The following is a 19,406-nucleotide window of genomic DNA, read 5'->3' on the forward strand; positions in this document are numbered from 1 at the left end:
CAATACAAAATCCTTCATAGAGTACATTACACAGAACAAAGATTATTCAAGATGGGTTTTGGACAATCTAATATCTGTCCACACTGCATAGGCAATCATCCTGATAATTATATTCATGCGTTATGGTTATGCACACCTGTCCAGAGGTTCTGGGCACAGATATGTGAGGACTTATCAAAGTGCCTGAGTTGTAAATTGTCACCTTCCCCATCAGTTTGCTTGCTGGGTAACTTTGAGGAAAGCCCTCTGGAAATAAAATAGTTTACATGGTTTTCACTGCATTATGTATCGCAAAGAAAACTATCCTCATGAATTGGCCTCCCAAGCCTCGACCATCTGGGCGAGGCTTGGGAGGCCAAGGGGCGTCCTACAGCGGCTGCTTGCAATGCTCTTGGGGGGTTCCGCGGTGACGGACGTGGGTTACTGACCTGGTAGGAGGGGGAGGGAGTTGGCTTATTAGGTATTTGGGGGGAGGGGGGGTTCTGGTTGGGTGGCCCGTACGGGTCATGTTGGCCCCCTGGGCCGGGGGGCGTCTGGTCCGGGTGAGGGATGGGGGGTCGGGAACGAGCAGTCGGATCATCGGATTGCGTTGCCCCCCCCCCCCCCCCCACTTGGGATAGTTGGATGTGAGTGTTATGTGAAAATGTGTACGACCAGGTGTCCGCCCCTGCACGTGGCCTCTGGTGTGCTGGGAGGCCTCAGGGCCTGTTGAGCTGGTAGGAGGGCATGGACATTAACATCTCATGGCAGATGCTCTCCCCCTTTTTGGATTGGCACTCGGCTAGTGGGGGGAGGGGAGTGTGGGGGAGTGGGGACTAACCCAGCTTGGATGTCTATTTGTGTATGTATGGTTAGTTGTTTCAATGTTAGTGTTGGGGAGGGATTACATATATGGGTGGGAGGGGGGGTGGATGTGGACATTTGGAGGGCTCCGTGTCCAGCCCCTATCTCAGTCCTGGCCTGTGCCGTCTCCCAGTGCGGGTTTTGTCTGGGGGGAGGGGTTCTGGATGGCTCATGCAGGCTGGCTAGCTGGGGTCCCCCCCTCTTTTTTTAACTTCCGGGAAAGCCAGGAGGTTTGGTGGGTGGGTTGGGGGCAGTGGAGGTGTTGGTCCTGGTGGTGGTTGGCTCACTGGCCCTACCGCCTATCCCTGGCCCCAGGCTATGGTGGTGTGGCTGGCGGGGCCCCCTTCTCCCGGTTGGCTTTCGGGGAGCGGGGGTGCCTCTTGTAGTCAGTAAGGGAGCTGGCTCCCTGGGAGTGCAGTAGGCTCCTCAGTCCTTATCTCCCCATCCCTGGACTCCTTCCTCTGCCTGCTCCATCACGCTGTCACACATGTAGGACCTTGGGGAGGGGGGCGTTACTGGAGGTTACCACTTTCTGATGATGTCCCTCACCCCAATTTTATTATGCATTTTAGACACTTTCACTCAAAACATTTTCACAACGCACATACATGTAGGCCATTGTATGGAGGGGGCGGGGGGGCAAAGACAACTGGGGGGGAACTTATGTTGTGTGAGCCTCGCCTTGTATGGCTCCCTCCAACCCCTCTCGCATTCAGACATTGAGGGTTCTGGGCAGTTGCTTGGAGGGGGTGTGCTGGCACCAGCTACCTTCCAGAGGGGGGGTGGACTGTGATGGGCACCCTCTTCGGTACTCCCAGTTTTAAACACACTTGAGAACAACATGCAACAACACAACATCTGAGCGGGCGTAGGGAGGATCGGGGTCTTTCCCACACCCCGATCTCCGATTGCGGCACGGAGTCTGGGGCCTGGAGGAGGAGCGGGCCACCGGGTCCGGGGTCTTGGTGGAGGGTTGTTGTGGGGCCCGGGTGGCTTGATGGGACTGGGGCTGATGCCTCTGCTCTCCCCAAAAAGGGGTGGGGAGAGGGGTGGCTAGGGTACGGAGTGGGAGGAAGTGGGCTTAGTAGGTATTTAAGGGGGAGGGTTCTGGTTGGGTAGCCCGTACAGGTCATGTTGGCTCCCTCCCTCAGTCCTGGACCGGGGGGTGTCTGGTCCGGAGACGGGATGGGGGGCTGGGACCGAGCAGGTTCAATTCAATTCAATTCAATTTTATTTATATAGCGCCAAATCATGAAACATGTCATCTCAAGGCACTTTACAAAGTCAAGTTCAATCATATTATACAGATTGGGTCAGATTATACAGATTGGTCAAAAATGTCCTATATAAGGAAACCAGTTGATTGCATCAAAGTCCCGACAAGCAGCATTCACTCCTGGGGAACCGTAGAGCCACAGGAAGAGTCATCTGCATTGTACATGGCTTTGCTGCAATCCCTCATACTGAGCAAGCATGAAGCGACAGTGGGAAGAAAAACCACCCATTAACGGGAAGGAAAAACCTCCGGCAGAACCGGGCTCAGTATGAACGGTCATCTGCCTCGACCGACTGGGGTTACAGAAGACAGAACAGAGACACAACAAGAGAAACAAAAAAGCACAGAAGCACACATTGATCTAGTAATCTGTTCTACATTAGATGGTAGTAGTGGGTGAGCCGTCTTCTCTGGATGATGTCACAGTTAACAGAACGCCAGACCAGGTGTACCTACTATGAAGAGAAAAGAGAGAGAACAGAAAGTTAAAGCAGAAATGACAACACATAATGCATAATTGAAGAACAGTAGAACTCAATAGAGTGAGAAAATTAGATCCTGATATACTCCAGTAGCCTAAGCCTATAGCAGTAAAACTATAAAGGTAGCTGAGAGTAACATGAGCCACTAGTTATAATTTTTGTCAAAAAGAAAAGTTTTAAGCCTAGTCTTAAAAGTAGACAGGGTGTCTGCCTCACGGACCAAAAGTGGGAGTTGGTTCCACAGGAGAGGAGCCTGATAGCTAAAGGATCTGCCTCCCATTCTACTTTTAGAGACTCTAGGAACCACCAGCAGACCTGCAGTCTGAGAGCGAAGTGCTCTGTTAGGAACATACGGGGTAATCAGAGCTCTGATATATGATGGAGCTTGATTATTAAGGGCTTTATACGTTAGAAGAAGAATTTTAAATTCTATTCTTGATTTAACAGGAAGCCAATGAAGGGAAGCTAAAATTGGAGAAATATGATCCCTCTTGTTGATTTTCATCAGAACTCTTGCTGCAGCATTTTGGATCAGCTGAAGGCTTTGAACTGCATTTTGTGGACTTCCTGATAGTAAAGAATTACAATAGTCCAGCCTTGAAGTAACAAATGCATGGACCAGTTTTTCAGCATCACTCCTGGACAGAATGTTTCTAATTTTGGCGATATTCCGGAGGTGAAAAAAGTAAACTCTGGAAACCTGTTTAATATGGGATTTAAATGACATGTCTTGGTCAAAAATAACACCAAGATTTTTTACTTTATTACCAGAGGCCAGGTTAATGCCACCCAGATTAAGTGATTGGTTAAGAAGTTTATTTTTTGAGGACTCTGGCCCAAAGATTACAACTTCGGTCTTGTCAGAATTTAGATGCAGGGAATTTAAAGTCATCCAGCTTTTGATGTCATCAAGACATGACTGCAGTCGAAGTAATTGATTGGATTCATCAGGATTTATGGATAAATATAGCTGAGTATCATCAGCATAACAGTGGAAATTAATCCCATGCTGTCTGATAATTTTGCCAATCGGAAGCATATATATAGTAAATAGAATTGGTCCAAGGACTGAACCCTGTGGTACTCCACAAGTGACCCTAGAGTTTGAGGAAGATTTATTATTAACATGAACAAATTGGAATCTGTCTGACAGATAAGATTTAAACCAGCCTAATGCTTTCCCCTTAATTCCTACAGTATGTTCAAGTCTTTGTAGGAGAATATTGTGATCAACTGTATCAAACGCAGCACTGAGATCTAACAGGACAAGTATAGACACAAGTCCATTATCTGAGGCCATGAGAATATCATTAGTGACCTTCACCAGAGCTGTTTCAGTGCTATGATGAGCTCTGAAGCCTGACTGAAACTCCTCAAGTAGGTCATTACTTTGTAAATGTTCACAAAGTTTCTCAAGAATTTTAGATAAGAAAAGAAGATTAGATATAGGTCTGTAATTTACTAACTCATCTTGATCAAGAGAAGGTTTCTTAAGTAAAGGTTTAATAACAGCTACTTTCAAAACCTGTGGTACATATCCATTTACTAAGGATAGATTAATCATGTCTAAAATAGGACCACTGATCAGAGGGAATACCTCCTTAAACAACTTGGTTGGGATTGGGTCTAACATACAGGTAGAAGGTTTAGATGAAGCTAAAATTTTAGATAGCTCAGAAAGCTCTACTGCTTTTAAACAGTTCAGACACTGCGCAGGTTCTAAGGATTCCTCCAATGCTGCCTCACTTACTGAGGACGAGGTAATCATGTTTGGGAGGATGCCAATTATTTTATTTTTAATGGCATCAATTTTATTTATGAAGAATCCCATAAAATCTTTACTGCTAAGAGCTAAGGGAATGGATGGATCAGCAGAGCTGTGGCTCTGGGTAAGTTTGGCAACTGTACTAAAGAGAAATCTAGGATTATTTTTATTCTCTTCAATTAATGATGAAAAATATGCTGCTCTAACTCTGCGGAGGGTCTTGTTATACAACAATAGTCTGTCCCTCCAGATTAAGTAGGATTCCTCTTGGTGTGTAGAGCGCCATTTTCTCTCCAATTTCCTAACATTGTGCTTCAAGGAACGCAGCTCTGAATTAAACCAAGGAGCCAGCTTCCTGTGAATAATCACCTTCTTTTTCAAGGGAGCTACATTGTCTAATGCAGAACGCAATGAGGAAGTCACATTGTTAGCAAAGGTATCGATTTGTAAATGGGAAGAAACAGCAATGCTGCCATCTACAGGGCATTTCTGCAATACTGAGGATATTAAAAAGGGGACAGACTCTTTAAGTTTTGATACAGCATTATCCGATAAAAATCTACTATAATGGAACCCTCTTTTGGGGGTGGAGAACTCAGTTAGATTAAACTCAAATGTTATTAAAAAATGATCAGACAGGACAGGGTTGTGAGAGAATACTGTTAATTCTTCACAATCAATGCCATATGTCAGAACAAGGTCTAAAGTATGGAGCCGAGAGTGTGTCGGTTCATGCACATTTTGAGCAAAACCAATTGAATCTAGGATAGTTTTAAAGGCTACACTAAGGTTATCACATTCAGTGTCAACATGGATGTTAAAATCACCCACTATAATAACCTTATCAGTATTTAACACCAAATCAGATAAGAAATCTGACAACTCATCCAAAAACTGAGTGTAGGGGCCTGGTGGACGATACAAAACAACAAACAGAAGAGGTTTTATTGCTTTGCAGTTTGGATGAGGGAAACTGAGGGTTAAATGTTCAAAAGAACTGTAATTATTAGTTGGCCTGGGACTAATTAATAAATCAGACTGAAAGATAGTTGCCACTCCTCCTCCTCTTCCCACAGATCTGGGAATGTGGAAATTTGAATAACTGGAGGGGGTTGACTCATTTATACTAACGTAGTCCTCTAGTAGCCAGGTTTCTGTGAGACAAAACAAATCAATCTGATTATCAGAAATCAATTCATTAACTAACAAAGTCTTCGGAGGGAGAGACCTTATATTTAATAGACCACATTTAATTCTTTTATTTTTTGGTTCAAAGTGATCCGTATGGATTTGTATTAGATTTTTATGATTTGTTCCTTTTAGATCAGTTTTTGATCTGTTAAGTTTTGGCCGTGGGAAAGACGCCGTCTCAATAGGATAATGGGTGGGTAACAGTACAGAAGCTGCAGAGAGGTGTGTTAAACTACGGCTCTGCTTCCTGGTCTGGACCCTGGGTTGTCAGCATTTAGGAGGACTAATAAATCCGGCCAGATTTCTAGAAAGAAGAGCAGCACCCTCCAAAGTAGGATGGATGCCGTCTCTCCGGATCAGACCAGGTTTTCCCCAGAAAGTTCTCCAGTTATCAATGTAGCCCACGTCGTTTTCTGGACACCACCTAGACAACCAGCGGTTGAATGATGACATGCGGCTAAACATGTCATCACTGGTCAGATCAGGCAGGGGACCAGAGAAAATGACAGAGTCCGACATAGTTTTAGCAAACTCACACACCGAAGCAACACCAACTTTGGTGACCTCTGATCGGCGTGACCGGGTGTCATTACCGCCAGCGTGAATAACAATTTTGCGGTATTTACGCTTATCCTTAGCCAGTAGTTTTAGGTAGGATTCTATGTCGCCTGTTCTGGCCCCTGGTAGGCATTTAACTATGGTCCCTGGTTTCTTTAGTGCCACATTTCTCATTATGGAGCTGCCAATAATTAAGGTCGGCTCAGAGGGGAAAATTTATTAGAAACGCAGATGGGTTGGTGGTGATCTGGGGTCTGTAATCTAGAGCTATGCTTCCTACGAACTGTCACCCAGTCAGCCTGGTTACCAGGCTGCTCGGGTGCTACTGCTTTAGGTTCGCTACGTGAAGTTACTCTATGCGGCTCAGCGCTAGCAAAAGAGCGGCTATCAGCTGGTTTTTCAACAGCACGGAGCCGGGTCCGACAGGTGAGTCGGATTGTGGTGCCCCCACCCTCACTTGGGTTCATTGGATGTGAGTGTTATGTGGGAATGTGTGTACGGTGTCGTCTTTGTTTTTTTTTTGTTTTTTTAAAGTCTGGGTGTTGTGAGTGAGGCACTAGGGTGGGAAGGTGTGAATGAGATTTTTTTTTTTTTTTTTTTGCCAGGTTCGGGCCTGAACCACTCCCTCTCCCAAGAACATCTCAAGTCTCCGCTGGGTGTTGAGCCCATACCCCCCTCCCCCCGTCCTTCCCCCCTCCGCTGGCTGGCGCCTTGGCCCACTGGTGCATTGGCGGTCCTCGGGTTCAGGGTGAATTCCCGGGTTGGTGCTGCCTCATTCCTGGCGGCTGCTTCGTGGGGCCTGGCCCCCGGGGCTCGGTCGGGGTTCCCGCCGTTGGGCAGGGCACCCCTGGGGTCCATGGCCGGTTCCACTTCAGCGTAGCCGGCTGCCGGCGGAGCCCACGGGCTCGCCACCGTGACTCCTGGGGGCTTCGGCATTGCGGTGGCTGGGCGATTTCCTCAGGGTCGTCCCTCCTCTTCCCTTGGTCGGGGGCAGATTTCCTGTGTTGGCCCCTCTTGGGCGCCCTGCTTTGGGTGTCTGGGGTTATGGGTCCCCCGGTGCCTGCCTCGGTGCGGATCTTTGGTTCTTCACAACCACTATAGAGGATTTTTCTTTTGGATAAATTTTACATACACAAGTGCACTCTCACAAACACCCACAGGTCCTGGGTTCCAGGTAACCGGTGTTCATTTCTATACAGAAAGCCCATAATTTATTTATTTATTTACTTTGTTTTCTCAGCTATCACATTATACATGTCAGATTAAATAATAATACATATAATTTAGCAATGGTATCAAGGTGTTAATTAATTGTATCTGTTATACTATATCTGTTGGTTGTGCTGTTCTTTTTACATCTCTCTTTGCAGGTGATGAAGCAGACTGAAGACGTTTTATCATTCTCTCCCTTTTATCTCCTCTTTCTTTCACCTCTTCTTTTTTCTTTTTTTCTCTTTTTCTTCGTTCTTTACTCTCCTACTTTCCCATTGTAGTGTCCACATAATTTGAAATACTCACCACATGAATTACAATAAAACTACTTACATGCATGAATCAAGCAGAGCACTATGGCGAGTTTCACTGCTCCACTTGTGAAAGTAAAATCTGTCAAGCTCTATTTGGCATTAAGACCATAATTCATATTGCCACATTGCTAGACAGGACACTGGGTAAGAAAAAAAAGAACTATGGTTGTGGCAAGATCATGCTGAGTGGCAGTATTACTGCCAGTAGTATTGATACATTTTCTTCACCACAAATCAAAAACAGCTAGATAGTGAATTCATAGGACATTCAGACATTTAATCAGGATCCCTCCTTGGCCCTTCACTTTGGAAGTGTTCTGGGCATATCCCACTAGAATGAGACCCAAAACCAGAACTTGCTGGAGAGACTATACATCCTTGCTGGAATTAAAACACCTTGGTTTTCCCCAGAATGAGCTGGAGCATGTCACATGGGTTAGGGATGGCTTTGTTTCCCTAAGGAAGCTGTTACCATAGCGGCCAGATCTCACATAAGGGAACGATGATGGATGGATGGATGGATGGATGGATGGATGGATGGATGGATGGATGGATGGATGGATGGATCGACACAATAGCTGTCACTCCATTAGTAGTTATTTGTCTGAGACTTTTGTTGACTAAGCAAATTCTATGTCTGCTGGAAAACAAACAAAAACCAGCTGACTATGATTCTTTTAGTTGCAGAGGGCATATTCTTAAAGGATGTGAGAGTCTGCCCTTCAGTTGTGGCCCTGGGGGCACTGACAACACCCTCTGTCAAGAGAAGGAAACTGGCAGTCAGGGTTCCCTGACATCATTTCTGACACTCTCCCTTTACCACCATTTCATTTTAAACGGAAAATGACATTCCTCAAACTCAGCGATTTGCCTGCTTACCACTTCCATTATCCTTCTTTCTTTTGTCTGTTTTTGTTTTGTGCTGATTGGGATGAGCTGGATTGGACTGTGCGTGTTGATGGCAGGGCAGTTGATCAGTTTGTAGGTGCATGTTTGTGGAGAACCTAGAAATAGGTGATATTAGTAGCCTCAAAGAACATTAACCTATAAAATCTGACTTCTAAATAAATCAGAAAAGTGTTAAAATAGCTTTCAGTCTTGCATCTTAGGACATAGCATTGCTTGTGGGTTTACTTTTAACTTTTAACTTTTAACTTTACCTAAAAACACCCTTAATCTAATGCTTTACTGATTCTTCTTTTGATCCAAGAGTTGCATTCGATCTTATTGATTTCACAACTCCATTCAATCTAATTAGCCAGTAATAAAGGTTAGTACATTTAATCTTTTGCATCCTTTAGCTAAAGCAAAGATGAACAAACAGAATACTGGGGATGAAGGTAATCTCCCTATGCAAATCTATCAGTCAAAAGAAGAGTAAAAACACATTAGTTCACCACTTGGAATGGCCAATAAGAATGAATGATGTCATGATCTGGCTTGCCTACTGTCTGCTTTTTGCCATTCTTCCTCTCCATGCAGTTATTGCACACAGTTAGTGTGGTAAGGCCTTACAGCCTCACACCACTATCAAACTCATCTGCTTCACCCGTTTCAAGCTCTTTATAAGCTCTTGTCAGACACCAAGACAATGCCAGATTATTGAAAGCCTGGAGCCCATCGATGTCCAGCATTTATCTTGTCTATTTTTATGTTATACCAAGGTAGCCAAAAGTTCTGAGGACTCATAACTGAGTCAGTTGCTAGATGCTGAGTTAGGCTGTTATTTACAGGCAACTGTTGTCAACTTTTAGGGCAGAAAATCTCTCAACTTCACAAAAGCATTCTCCTCCTGCTACTTGTCTTTTTTCAATACCTGTTACCCCTACCTCCAGCTTCAGTTATGCTCCATTATGTCACCCCCTGTGATTACCAGTGACAAAATATATCTTTCCTCGTCTCACCCTGCCATCCGTGCATTCCTTTTCTTCTGTCATTCCTACCGTCCCGGGCCATTCATTCTTCTCTCAGTTACAATGTCTGTTAGTCGTCCAAGCCTCACCATGTTTCCCCTCCTGGTCCCTCGTTCCTCTGAGACAATGTGTTGTAACAATACAGCGCTTAATCTCCATGTCAAAGCCATTTTTTCCCTTCAGCGAACACTTGCAAGCTAGTGGCTAGGAGTTAATTGCGTGCACACAGACGCGCGCACACACACACACACACACACACACACACACACACACAAATAAAAACACATACACATCCTTGTTTAAATTAAAAGTGAGAACCGTGCCTTTACTTCCACAGACTTCCATTCATTTTCGAGCTTCTCTATGTCCTAACCCTGACCCTATACTTTGGATGTATATACCTAACCCTAAACCTAACTGACACCTTAGTGCTAAACCTAACCCCTAGCCCAGAAAAAAGTGAGGTCCTCACTTCACAGAACTTTCCTGTTTTTTATTTTAGCATTATAAATGTTAAAGTTTATGAAAGGGCAATTTGAGAAGGACTGAACCAAATCAACAACCATGTCTATTTGACAGATGAGACCAAAGCAAAGATGTTTTAGCATAATGTCATGTTTGGAGGACAACAAACAGCAATTTAGACAAAACATTTCATGCCAACTGTCAAGCGTGGTGATGGAGGAGTGATGATCTGAGATTGTTTAGCAGCTCCAGGACCTGGGCACTTATTTGTCACTGAGTCGTCCATAAAATCTTCTGTATTCTTAAATATTCTAGAGTCAAAAAGGAACATGATCCCAAATACAGCAGCAGCTAAAACAGAAAGAAATATTAATGTATTTGAAAGGTCCTGTCAAAATTATTGAAAAGATGTGGTATGTCCTTATAAGAGCTGTGCAAACAAAAGCATCTGAAATTTTAATATGACCTGATATGTACAGTAAAACCTTTAAATTGAAAAAGGAGAACTTTTTTATCTGAACTCTTCATTGTCAGAGCTTCATGTTGTAAGCTACAGTGCTGGTATTTGACTCAGGTTACTCCTTGCCCATATTTAAATATAGAAAAATATATAAATAAAATATTAAGTTACAGCTCTGGATTGCTATTTTTTCATACTGGGAAACAGGAGAATCATTTGCAAGTAAAATCCACATGGCCAAACTCAAAGCAAATTCCCGCATTAATGCTGCACCATAATCAATGCAAGCAGTCACCCAGCAGCTTAGATGGAGGCAAATGATGACATGCTGTCATGCAAATGAGGACAAAAGCAAACATTGGGTTATTACATGATACGCGATACAGCAGAAAACCATGGATAATTTTACTCTAATATTTACATTTGTGCCATAGACATACTCCTTTAACCAGACTTTTAAGTTAGTATCAGTATTCAAGCATGGCTGGTATATACAGGATAACCATGTCCAGGGCAATTACACAGTAATATTTTTAATTCTGACATGTTCTTTTAGGTAAGTGCACTTTAAAATAAGCATTTGCTTGATGTAGGTGTTTTAAAAGGAATGCATGATTACTATTTTTCCCCAGTTTAATCGGTGCATCACATCCCAGCTGATCAAGTGGTTCAGCAATTTTAGAGAGTTCTACTACATCCAGATGGAGAAGTTTGCCCGGCAGGCCATCAACGAAGGTGTAACTGCAGCCGAGGACCTGACCGTGAGCCGGGAAGCGGAACTTTACAGGGCGCTCAACATGCATTACAACAAGGCCAATGACTTTGAGGTAAGACCGGCTTTAGGCTCGTTGATTTCATCAAGAGAACTGCTACACACCCTAAAAAGTGGCTAAGAGTTGTTGTTTTTTTATATTGTACTGACAGTTTTAGTAAAACATTTGCATATGCTTGTCATCGTCATCAATCGGAGAGATTTTAGATATGAAAAAAATGTGTGCAAAGGTTAGAATTCTTTGATTTTCTCTAAACCACACAGGGTCAAAATTATACATACAAGCTCAAATATCTACATACACCTCCCCTAACATTTAAGTCGCACCTCAGCATCATGTTTGGTGGAGCCATCAATTAGCTCTTGGCATAATCCTGGCTGGATCTTTGAACACTCTTGTTGGCAGAATGATTGAGGTCAATAAAACTCTTTTCTGAAACAGAACAATCTTTAACGAAAGTTTTTTTAATAAGGTTGAGGTCTAAGGGATTACAGAGCCTGATTTAACTCCTCTAAGCAGTTCTGTTCTGTGTATGAAATCATTGTCCTATTTGAAATTTTCCCAGTTACAATAGCTGCTGACTAAATGTGAAGCTGCCACTCTGTAATTCTCAAGGGACATTGGTAGCCAAGCAGACCCTCAGCATAATGCTTCCACCATCATGCTCAACACTTTGTACTGTGTTATTAGATTTGAAAGCCTCATCTTAACTTTTCCAATTGTTTGTTGTGTTCATGTGGTCAAATACCTCAATTTTAGTTGCAACTAGATGCTTCTTGGCCAGTCCAATGTCTTTGCATAATGATTATGAAACTGGCTTCACTGTGAACAGGGACACTGATGCTACAGCAGTTTTCGGTTTACTAAAAACATGAGTCTTGGTGGTTTATTCATGAATATCCTAACCCATTGTCAGTACTTTGTAGAGCCAATTTTTGTGACAATTCCAGCATCAAGTAGCTTTAGATCAGTCTCTATGAGCGTGCCACATTGTACCACTTGGATTTCTGTCTATTCCTCAAGGCTAAACTGCTCCACCTCCTTCATGTTGGATGGTTTTTGCTTTTGACCAGTGATCTATAAGTCTAACCACAGATTCTCAATAGGATTGGGGTCTGAACTTTGATCAGGCCATTCCAACACATTTAACTGCTTCTCATTAAGCCACTTAAGTGTTACTTTAGCTCTATGCTCCCGGTCATTGTCCTTCTCTTTCATTGTGCAGATGCCGTTCTTGGGGTGATGGGATGAGCTGTTCAATTTTAGTCTCATCTCACCTTAGCTTGCCCAGCTCCACTCTTCCCTACTAGCTTTATTTTCGTGTGGTTTTTGTGTCAACTAGCCTAGAAATGCCTGGAAGATGGAAACACCTTATGGGAGTGGCTTTTTTTACTTCAACTATGGCGGCAGAACACATTAATAGCTTATAAGTGAAATTATTGTTATTGGTTTGATTTTGCGCTCCTTGGCTTCCTGGTGTGATGCCTCTTGCTGCAGCTTTTGGGGCCTTTCAGAAAAGGTGTGTTTGTACTGACAGGACATCCATTCATCCATCCATTCATTTTCTAACACGCCTTTCCCTTGTGGGGTCGGAGGGTGCTGGTGCCTATCTCTAGCTGTCAAAGGGCGAGAGGCGGGGTACACCCTGGACACGTCGCCAGTCTATTGCAGAACACTGACAGGACATGTGACACTTAAATTGCACACAGGTGGATTTCATCCACACACTAATTGGTAATTGGTTGCACCAGAACCTTTTAGGGGCTTCCCAGCAAAGGGAGTAGATGCATATTGACATGCCAGTGTTCAGTTTTTCCATTTTTATTATTTTTTTCTATGTATTTTTGTCATAGTTTACTGAAGCTGTTTGTGGTACAACTGCTTGACGGGGTGGGGTGGGGTGGGCGTGGAATTATCCAATAAACCATAAAAGAACCTAAAATAATGACATCCATGTACATTAATAGTGACAGTTTTTGCCAAATGTGTCAAATTGTTAAAAAGGTAATTTTGAAGTTCATGTCTACTATCACAGTTTTTCAAGTGTTTTTTTAAACGTAGTTGATTCTGATTTCAGCCCATTTTGCTCAAAAATGCCCTCCACCAAGTCAACTGTTCCCCTCACAATTCTGTTGAGGTGTGGATGTTATAATAACTCGCTTTTGTGTGTGTGTGTGTGTGTGTGTGTGTGTGTGTGTGTGTGTGTGTGTGTGTGTGTGTGTGTGTTTGTGTGTGTGTGTTTGATGAGGCGAAAGAGGACGCCACTCGAGGCGCGGGTGTCCTTGTCAAAGCGATTTGCAGAAGTCATCCCCCCCCCACACACACACACACACACACACTTCTTCCCAGCCAATATTGGTCTAAGGGGACCCGAGGGCCCTTAAACTATGCAACGTAACATCAGCAGCATTTAGACATCCATTAGCGCACACCTTCTCGCTGACATGCAAACTTGTCTTTTTTGCTCAGCAAGATGGGTGTTGAAGCTTAAATGCAACAAAGAGGAAGATGTGTTGACAAATTAGACACACGAAGCAGAACAGAGGGGCCGTAGCATCCTATGTAGCTGAAAAAGAAATAGGAAACACTTTTCACATTTCCCCAATGTGGATGGGAAGGAATGACCAAAAAACACACAAAGATATGCAAAGTTCTTGTTTGTTTTTTTAACTAGTCGACACAAGGGGGTAATTTTTAGGGTTTAAAGGGAAAAAGTTCAAACAGGGGTGATCCTTCGTGTCCTTCAGGAGATCTTTATAAAATCCTGCTTGGAGATGCAGTCGAGAAAGCTTTAAAACCTCACCTATGTGTGGAACTTTTTCCAACTAGGAGCTAGGGTTTGACTCATAAAGATTTATAATGAATGTTACCTTAAGGCCGACTGAAAGGTAGAAAAATCGATACAAATATTTGTAGCTAACAGCCTAATTTGCAGAGCTACAACATGTAATAGTAATCAGTGGATGCTGATAATGACATCAGAAAAGGGTTGTGTTCCACAAACTAAAGGTACATTTACTTCATCTTGCTCAACTTTGTCGCCTTCACCTCTAGTCTTCCTCTCATCCGTTCACCTTTAGGGAACATTACTGGCTAGGGACCATCTTCCCCCTCCATTCCTCTCCTTTCCTCTCTCCATTCCTCTCACCCTCTTCGTCAAACTCAGAGGCATGAAACTGGAACCGCAGCCGATTCAGCAAGTCTCCTGATGTACACACACACATAAGTCTCCTCCTTTTGCCAAATTTAGCATTGACTAACTTCCACCTTGGTTTGTCCCTCATTATAACTCACTCCCCCTTCTTTTGTCCATCTTTTCCATCTTCCAGCTTAATGTGCCCTCCAATAATAAGTGCAATCCCCTCTTTTGGTCCACTTTTGTTTTTTAATTTCGTCTCTTCAAGCTTCAGGTCCCTCAACCTTCACTTTTCTTTTATTTACTTTTCTTTAAGTCTTTATAAAGAAGCAAGCTAAGTTTTTCCGTCAGTATGATTTTCTTATTGTTTATTGTAGTAGGTAATAGAACAAAAGATCAGGTTTGGGGATAGGGTTCAACATGACACCCATCCACTCTTTGCTGACTGCTTATTCTGGTGTAACAATTACAGAAGAAAAAACCCAGTCATCTTTCTCCCCACCAACAGTCTCCAACTCTCTTTTGGGTTCTGCAGGCTGGAAGGTACATGTAGACCTTCATGTTTCAACATGGAGGAGCAGCCTCTTGACTACAAATTTCTCACCCTATCTCCAAGGTTATTGTTTTAGTCACGATCAGTATCTTATGACAACGTTGAAGGTCTGAATATCGACTGACAGGAAAATCAAAGCACCAATTTTTGACTCTTTCTTCAACATGAAAGACTGGAGCAGTGCCTGCATTCATAAAGATGAATCGTGATTCCATTTATCTATCCCTGCCCCACTGTGAGCAAGATCATTTCAAAGCCTTTTGAAAAATACCTGGGCTCTTAAACTCTAGGATGGTTTAGATCAAAGCATGTTCATGTGTTAGAATGGTCCAGTCAAAGTCTGGTTGAGAATCTATTGTAAGATTTAACGCAAATGTCCATATGGAGCCTCCACCTTAGCTGACTGAACTTATGGTAACCTATTTTGCAAAGACAAATGAGCAAAAATATTTAACACTTGATAAATATCGGATAGGCGGATAAAAACATACCTGTAAATCTGTACAGTGTTGGATGTACACAAATACTGTACACATCATCATTTGAGAACATTTACAGTTTTACACCCTTTTAAAAACAATGAACCATTTTCTGTTGAGTTGTCACATAAAAGCCAAAATAGAACACATGGGAGATTTTTGCAGTAACATTATACAATGGGGAAAAACTTCAGGGTTACATTTACTTTCTTTTGCTAGGCACTGTTTATGCCTATTTGCAGTTTCCTGATACTATGTTCTAACATGAATCGCCAGATGGATTCCGTTCCGCAGAGCTCCACACACCCATCTGGGATTGCTTCTTTGGAGATGTATTTCAGAAGGAGAGGCCTTATCAAAAATCCTTGCATATGACTGGATAAACCACTTGTCTTACATCTTTACTGATGTGCTACTTCAACCACCCACATCTTAACCAACCTGTGATACTAACGAGAGCGATGCAGGGAAAACCAAAACAGAACAGCCGCTATCATGGATATAGCATGATGTCAGTAAATGACCAATGTCAGTGTTCTTTTAAAGAACTACTGTTTTTTGGCTCGTGAAGCCCACTGGATTATAAAATGCATTAAATATTATTCCCATATCACTCCTACCCATCCACGGACACACATACTACCTGAGTGGGAGAGCTATCTGTCTCTGCTGGGAGGACGGTTTTTAAGTACATTATCATGGACTTTTGATCACAACAAAATTATTTTTATGTAGTTTAAAGCCAGACTATAAGCACTGAGCTGTTCTCTCCTTTTTCTCCCATGGAAAGCAAGCCTGCTATGTGCATGCACAGAGAGATATAGAGAGAGAGACAGAGTGAGAGAGAGAGGGGCGAAACAGTTTAAAACACTGCAAACATCCAGCAAGATTTTAACTTTTGATATTTGATATGTGCAAATATCCCCTACTAAATCAGTAATCCCTTTAGGGTTCAGGCAGCGGGAAATCACAGACTGTCCGGCCGCAACACTGCAGTCTTCCCAGCCAGGCTTGCCTGTCAGCGGGTCTCTGCCGGTCCTAACAAGTCCAGCAGAATTAAAATTGGGTCATAATCCTGATGAACTGACTACACAGATGAAGTTTGGAGGTGTACTTTCTGGCCTAAAATCATCTTAAAACAACGTTTTGTGCTAAATTAAATTTATAAAATTGATACTTTTCAATTCAATTCAATTTTATTTATATAGCGCCAAATCATGAAACATGTCATCTCAAGGCACTTTACAAAGTCAAGTTCAATCATATTATACAGATTGGGTCAGATTATACAGATTGGTCAAAAATGTCCTATATAAGGAAACCAGTTGATTGCATCAAAGTCCCGACAAGCAGCATTCACTCCTGGGGAAGCGTAGAGCCACTGGAAGAGTCATCTGCATTGTACATGGCTTTGCTGCAATCCCTCATACTGAGCAAGCATGAAGCGACAGTGGGAAGAAAAACCACCCATTAACGGGAAGGAAAAACCTCCGGCAGAACCGGGGTTTGTAAACTTATCATCTCCATCACCCTTGAGGTGGAGAGTTTTTCTTACTGCATGCAACCCCTCAACAAGCCCCAAGAAAGCAGAGTAAAGTATCGGGTCGGACCAAAGCCCTGGGAAAGTAAAGCGTGGGTAAATGTGTATGATAGCACTACCTGTGATTTGCAAAGCCCCAGGCTTCTCTAAAAGCCTCAGGCTTTTGAGTGGCAATAGAAAAGGGGTTATTGTTACCGCTTGCTTCCTCACTGCGAGCTGCCGTTGTTGTCTGACTCCAAACAGTCGTTTCTCTGATACATCATATCTACAAAATTCCCGTCCAGCAATCTTGAATGGCTTGTCCATTTTATGTGATATGGAAATCCCTCCCAATGGCACCTAGTCCAGATGGGTGTGTGGAAAGTCAGGTTAACTATGTTCAGTATTTGATGCTCGAAATTAATAACAAATGCAACCATGGAATATTTCATCCTCCACTTTAGAGGATTTCTTAGCAGTTGTTCATGCTAGACTGAAAATAATCCTCCTTTTGGAATCCATGTTTGCAAAAATAAATTTCACTGGTTTGAAAAAGAATTTTGAATCATTAGGTAGGTATTGGATGGGATACTTAGTTTTCTGTTTTAAGAGAACAAACACTTTAGAGAATGTGTGTGTGTGTGTGTGTGTGTGTGTGTGTGTGTGTGTGTGTGTGTGTGTGTGTGTGTGTGTGTTAAACCAAAATTTGCCGTAAACAGGCCTGAGTAATAATGACTTCATTAATTACCACCGCATCAGCCACGTTCTTTCTACCATCCTTTTTGTTTACCGTTGTCTTTCCATATCTCTTTCCTTACTGCTCCTCCTTCACTATTCTGTGCTAATTGCTGCTCTTCCCACTAACTAATGAGGAAAAGTGGGAATAGTCATCTTGCCAGGACATTCAGGGAAAGGTGTCAGCCTCTTGTTCTGCCAAGAGGAAGAGAAATGTTTCCTCTTTTGGATTTTTGTTTGTTTTTTACTTCAAATAGAAGTAAAAAAACATTAAATCTACAACCCGAGGAAAGCCAAATTCCCACATGCCATAAACATGAAGCATAACAATCCAAGCCGTCACATTCCGTTGTGTGTGCCGGGTCAGCAGGGACAATGAGACATTTTTATGAATCCTACTTGAGGACAGTCTCATCTTTCCAGTTCAAGGATCCTCGCTGGCTCTGTCAGCACCAAATGATGGCACAGCTGCGCCTCACACACACACACACACACACACACACACACACACACATACACACACACACACACACACACACACAACTGTAATAACCTACGTGCAATATCAAATGTGCGATTCTATTTAATACATTGTGCAATAATCCTGAAAGAAGTGACTTCTGCTGCTATTACACCTGAATATATGTCAATACACATGTATATGTCACCGTGAATGTACATATGATATCTGCTGCCTTATTTCTATTTTGTATTTATTATTCTTATTTTCTTATCTACTTATTTTTGATCCACTGTATAAACGAGGACACACTGTATATACCTGATGCACCTTGTCCTACTTTTGGCACCTTCTTCAGATTACTGATTACTGAGCCGATTTGACATGTGAATTTCTCCAATGTGAGATCAATAAAGCCTATCTTATCTTATCTTACCTTATCTTATCTTACACACACATGAACACCTCAAAATACACAAATACCCAGTTGTGTTCATCTGAAGACATAGATATCCTCTCTCTGGAAGGGTGGGTGTGGTTGCAACCAAAATCTGCCCTTTGACTTTCAGCTACACGCAGAAATGCACACCTGGAGGCCATAGAGTGATCAGAGATATCCACTTTCATAAGCTTTGGTATCCATTAAAAAGGCTAAACTTCTCATGTCTTTCTCCAACGTTTTAGTCTTTTTCACCCTTTTTCACTCATTATTCATCCATTCACTCATCTTTTTCCCCACTTCCTCTTTATGGAAGCTCCCTGAAAAGCAGGCTAAACTCAACACCCAGGGATCAATTCTGAAAGTGGGAGGTTTTCTCAAAGACAAAGAAAATTACACTCAGTGCTTTTGGACCACACTGTTTGGTCTAGTTCATGAATTTGCTCTGAATTTGTCCTTTGGTTCCCTTTTCGTCTGCTGTCCTCACCTCTTTTATTCATAACCTACCCTGAAGGCACACCCGCACAAGTGTGTGCACACTTGAAGCAATGGATCAGCCATTTGAAAGAGGGTAAAAAAAGTGCACAAATGTCTGAATTAAGTAAGCGGCTTCCACTACAGCATTATTTGTCATTATGCTATTTGTTATACTGTTATGTGGTTAGGCATTTGAATAATTTGGTGGTTAGTAGTTACTAATTGGTTATTATATATTAGTTGTTATGTTGTTATTTAATTAGTTGATAGATTATTGCAATTTAGGTAGTTATTATTTGTTACACAGGTTTTAACTCAAATATTTTAGCTCATTATTTTAGTTTATTGTTTACTTT

General features: G+C 42.5%; 1 protein-coding gene across 2 annotated transcripts in view; it reads left to right on the forward strand.

The window, feature by feature from the left end:
* LOC105918555 (prospero homeobox protein 1) overlaps positions 1 to 19,406 on the forward strand; it is a 72,613-nt gene that overhangs the window by 35,224 nt on the left and 17,983 nt on the right. The window contains exon 6 of one of the 2 annotated variants that reach the window (XM_012853667.3): positions 11,112 to 11,306. The exons of the other annotated variant lie outside the window; for it this stretch is intronic. Within the exon in view, the coding sequence (XP_012709121.2) occupies positions 11,112 to 11,306 (195 nt within the window). The remainder of the gene's footprint in view (positions 1 to 11,111; positions 11,307 to 19,406) is intronic. 2 annotated transcript variants of the gene reach the window in all.

Source organism: Fundulus heteroclitus, chromosome 24 (assembly GCF_011125445.2).
Source record: "Fundulus heteroclitus isolate FHET01 chromosome 24, MU-UCD_Fhet_4.1, whole genome shotgun sequence".
Lineage (NCBI taxonomy): Eukaryota > Metazoa > Chordata > Actinopteri > Cyprinodontiformes > Fundulidae > Fundulus > Fundulus heteroclitus.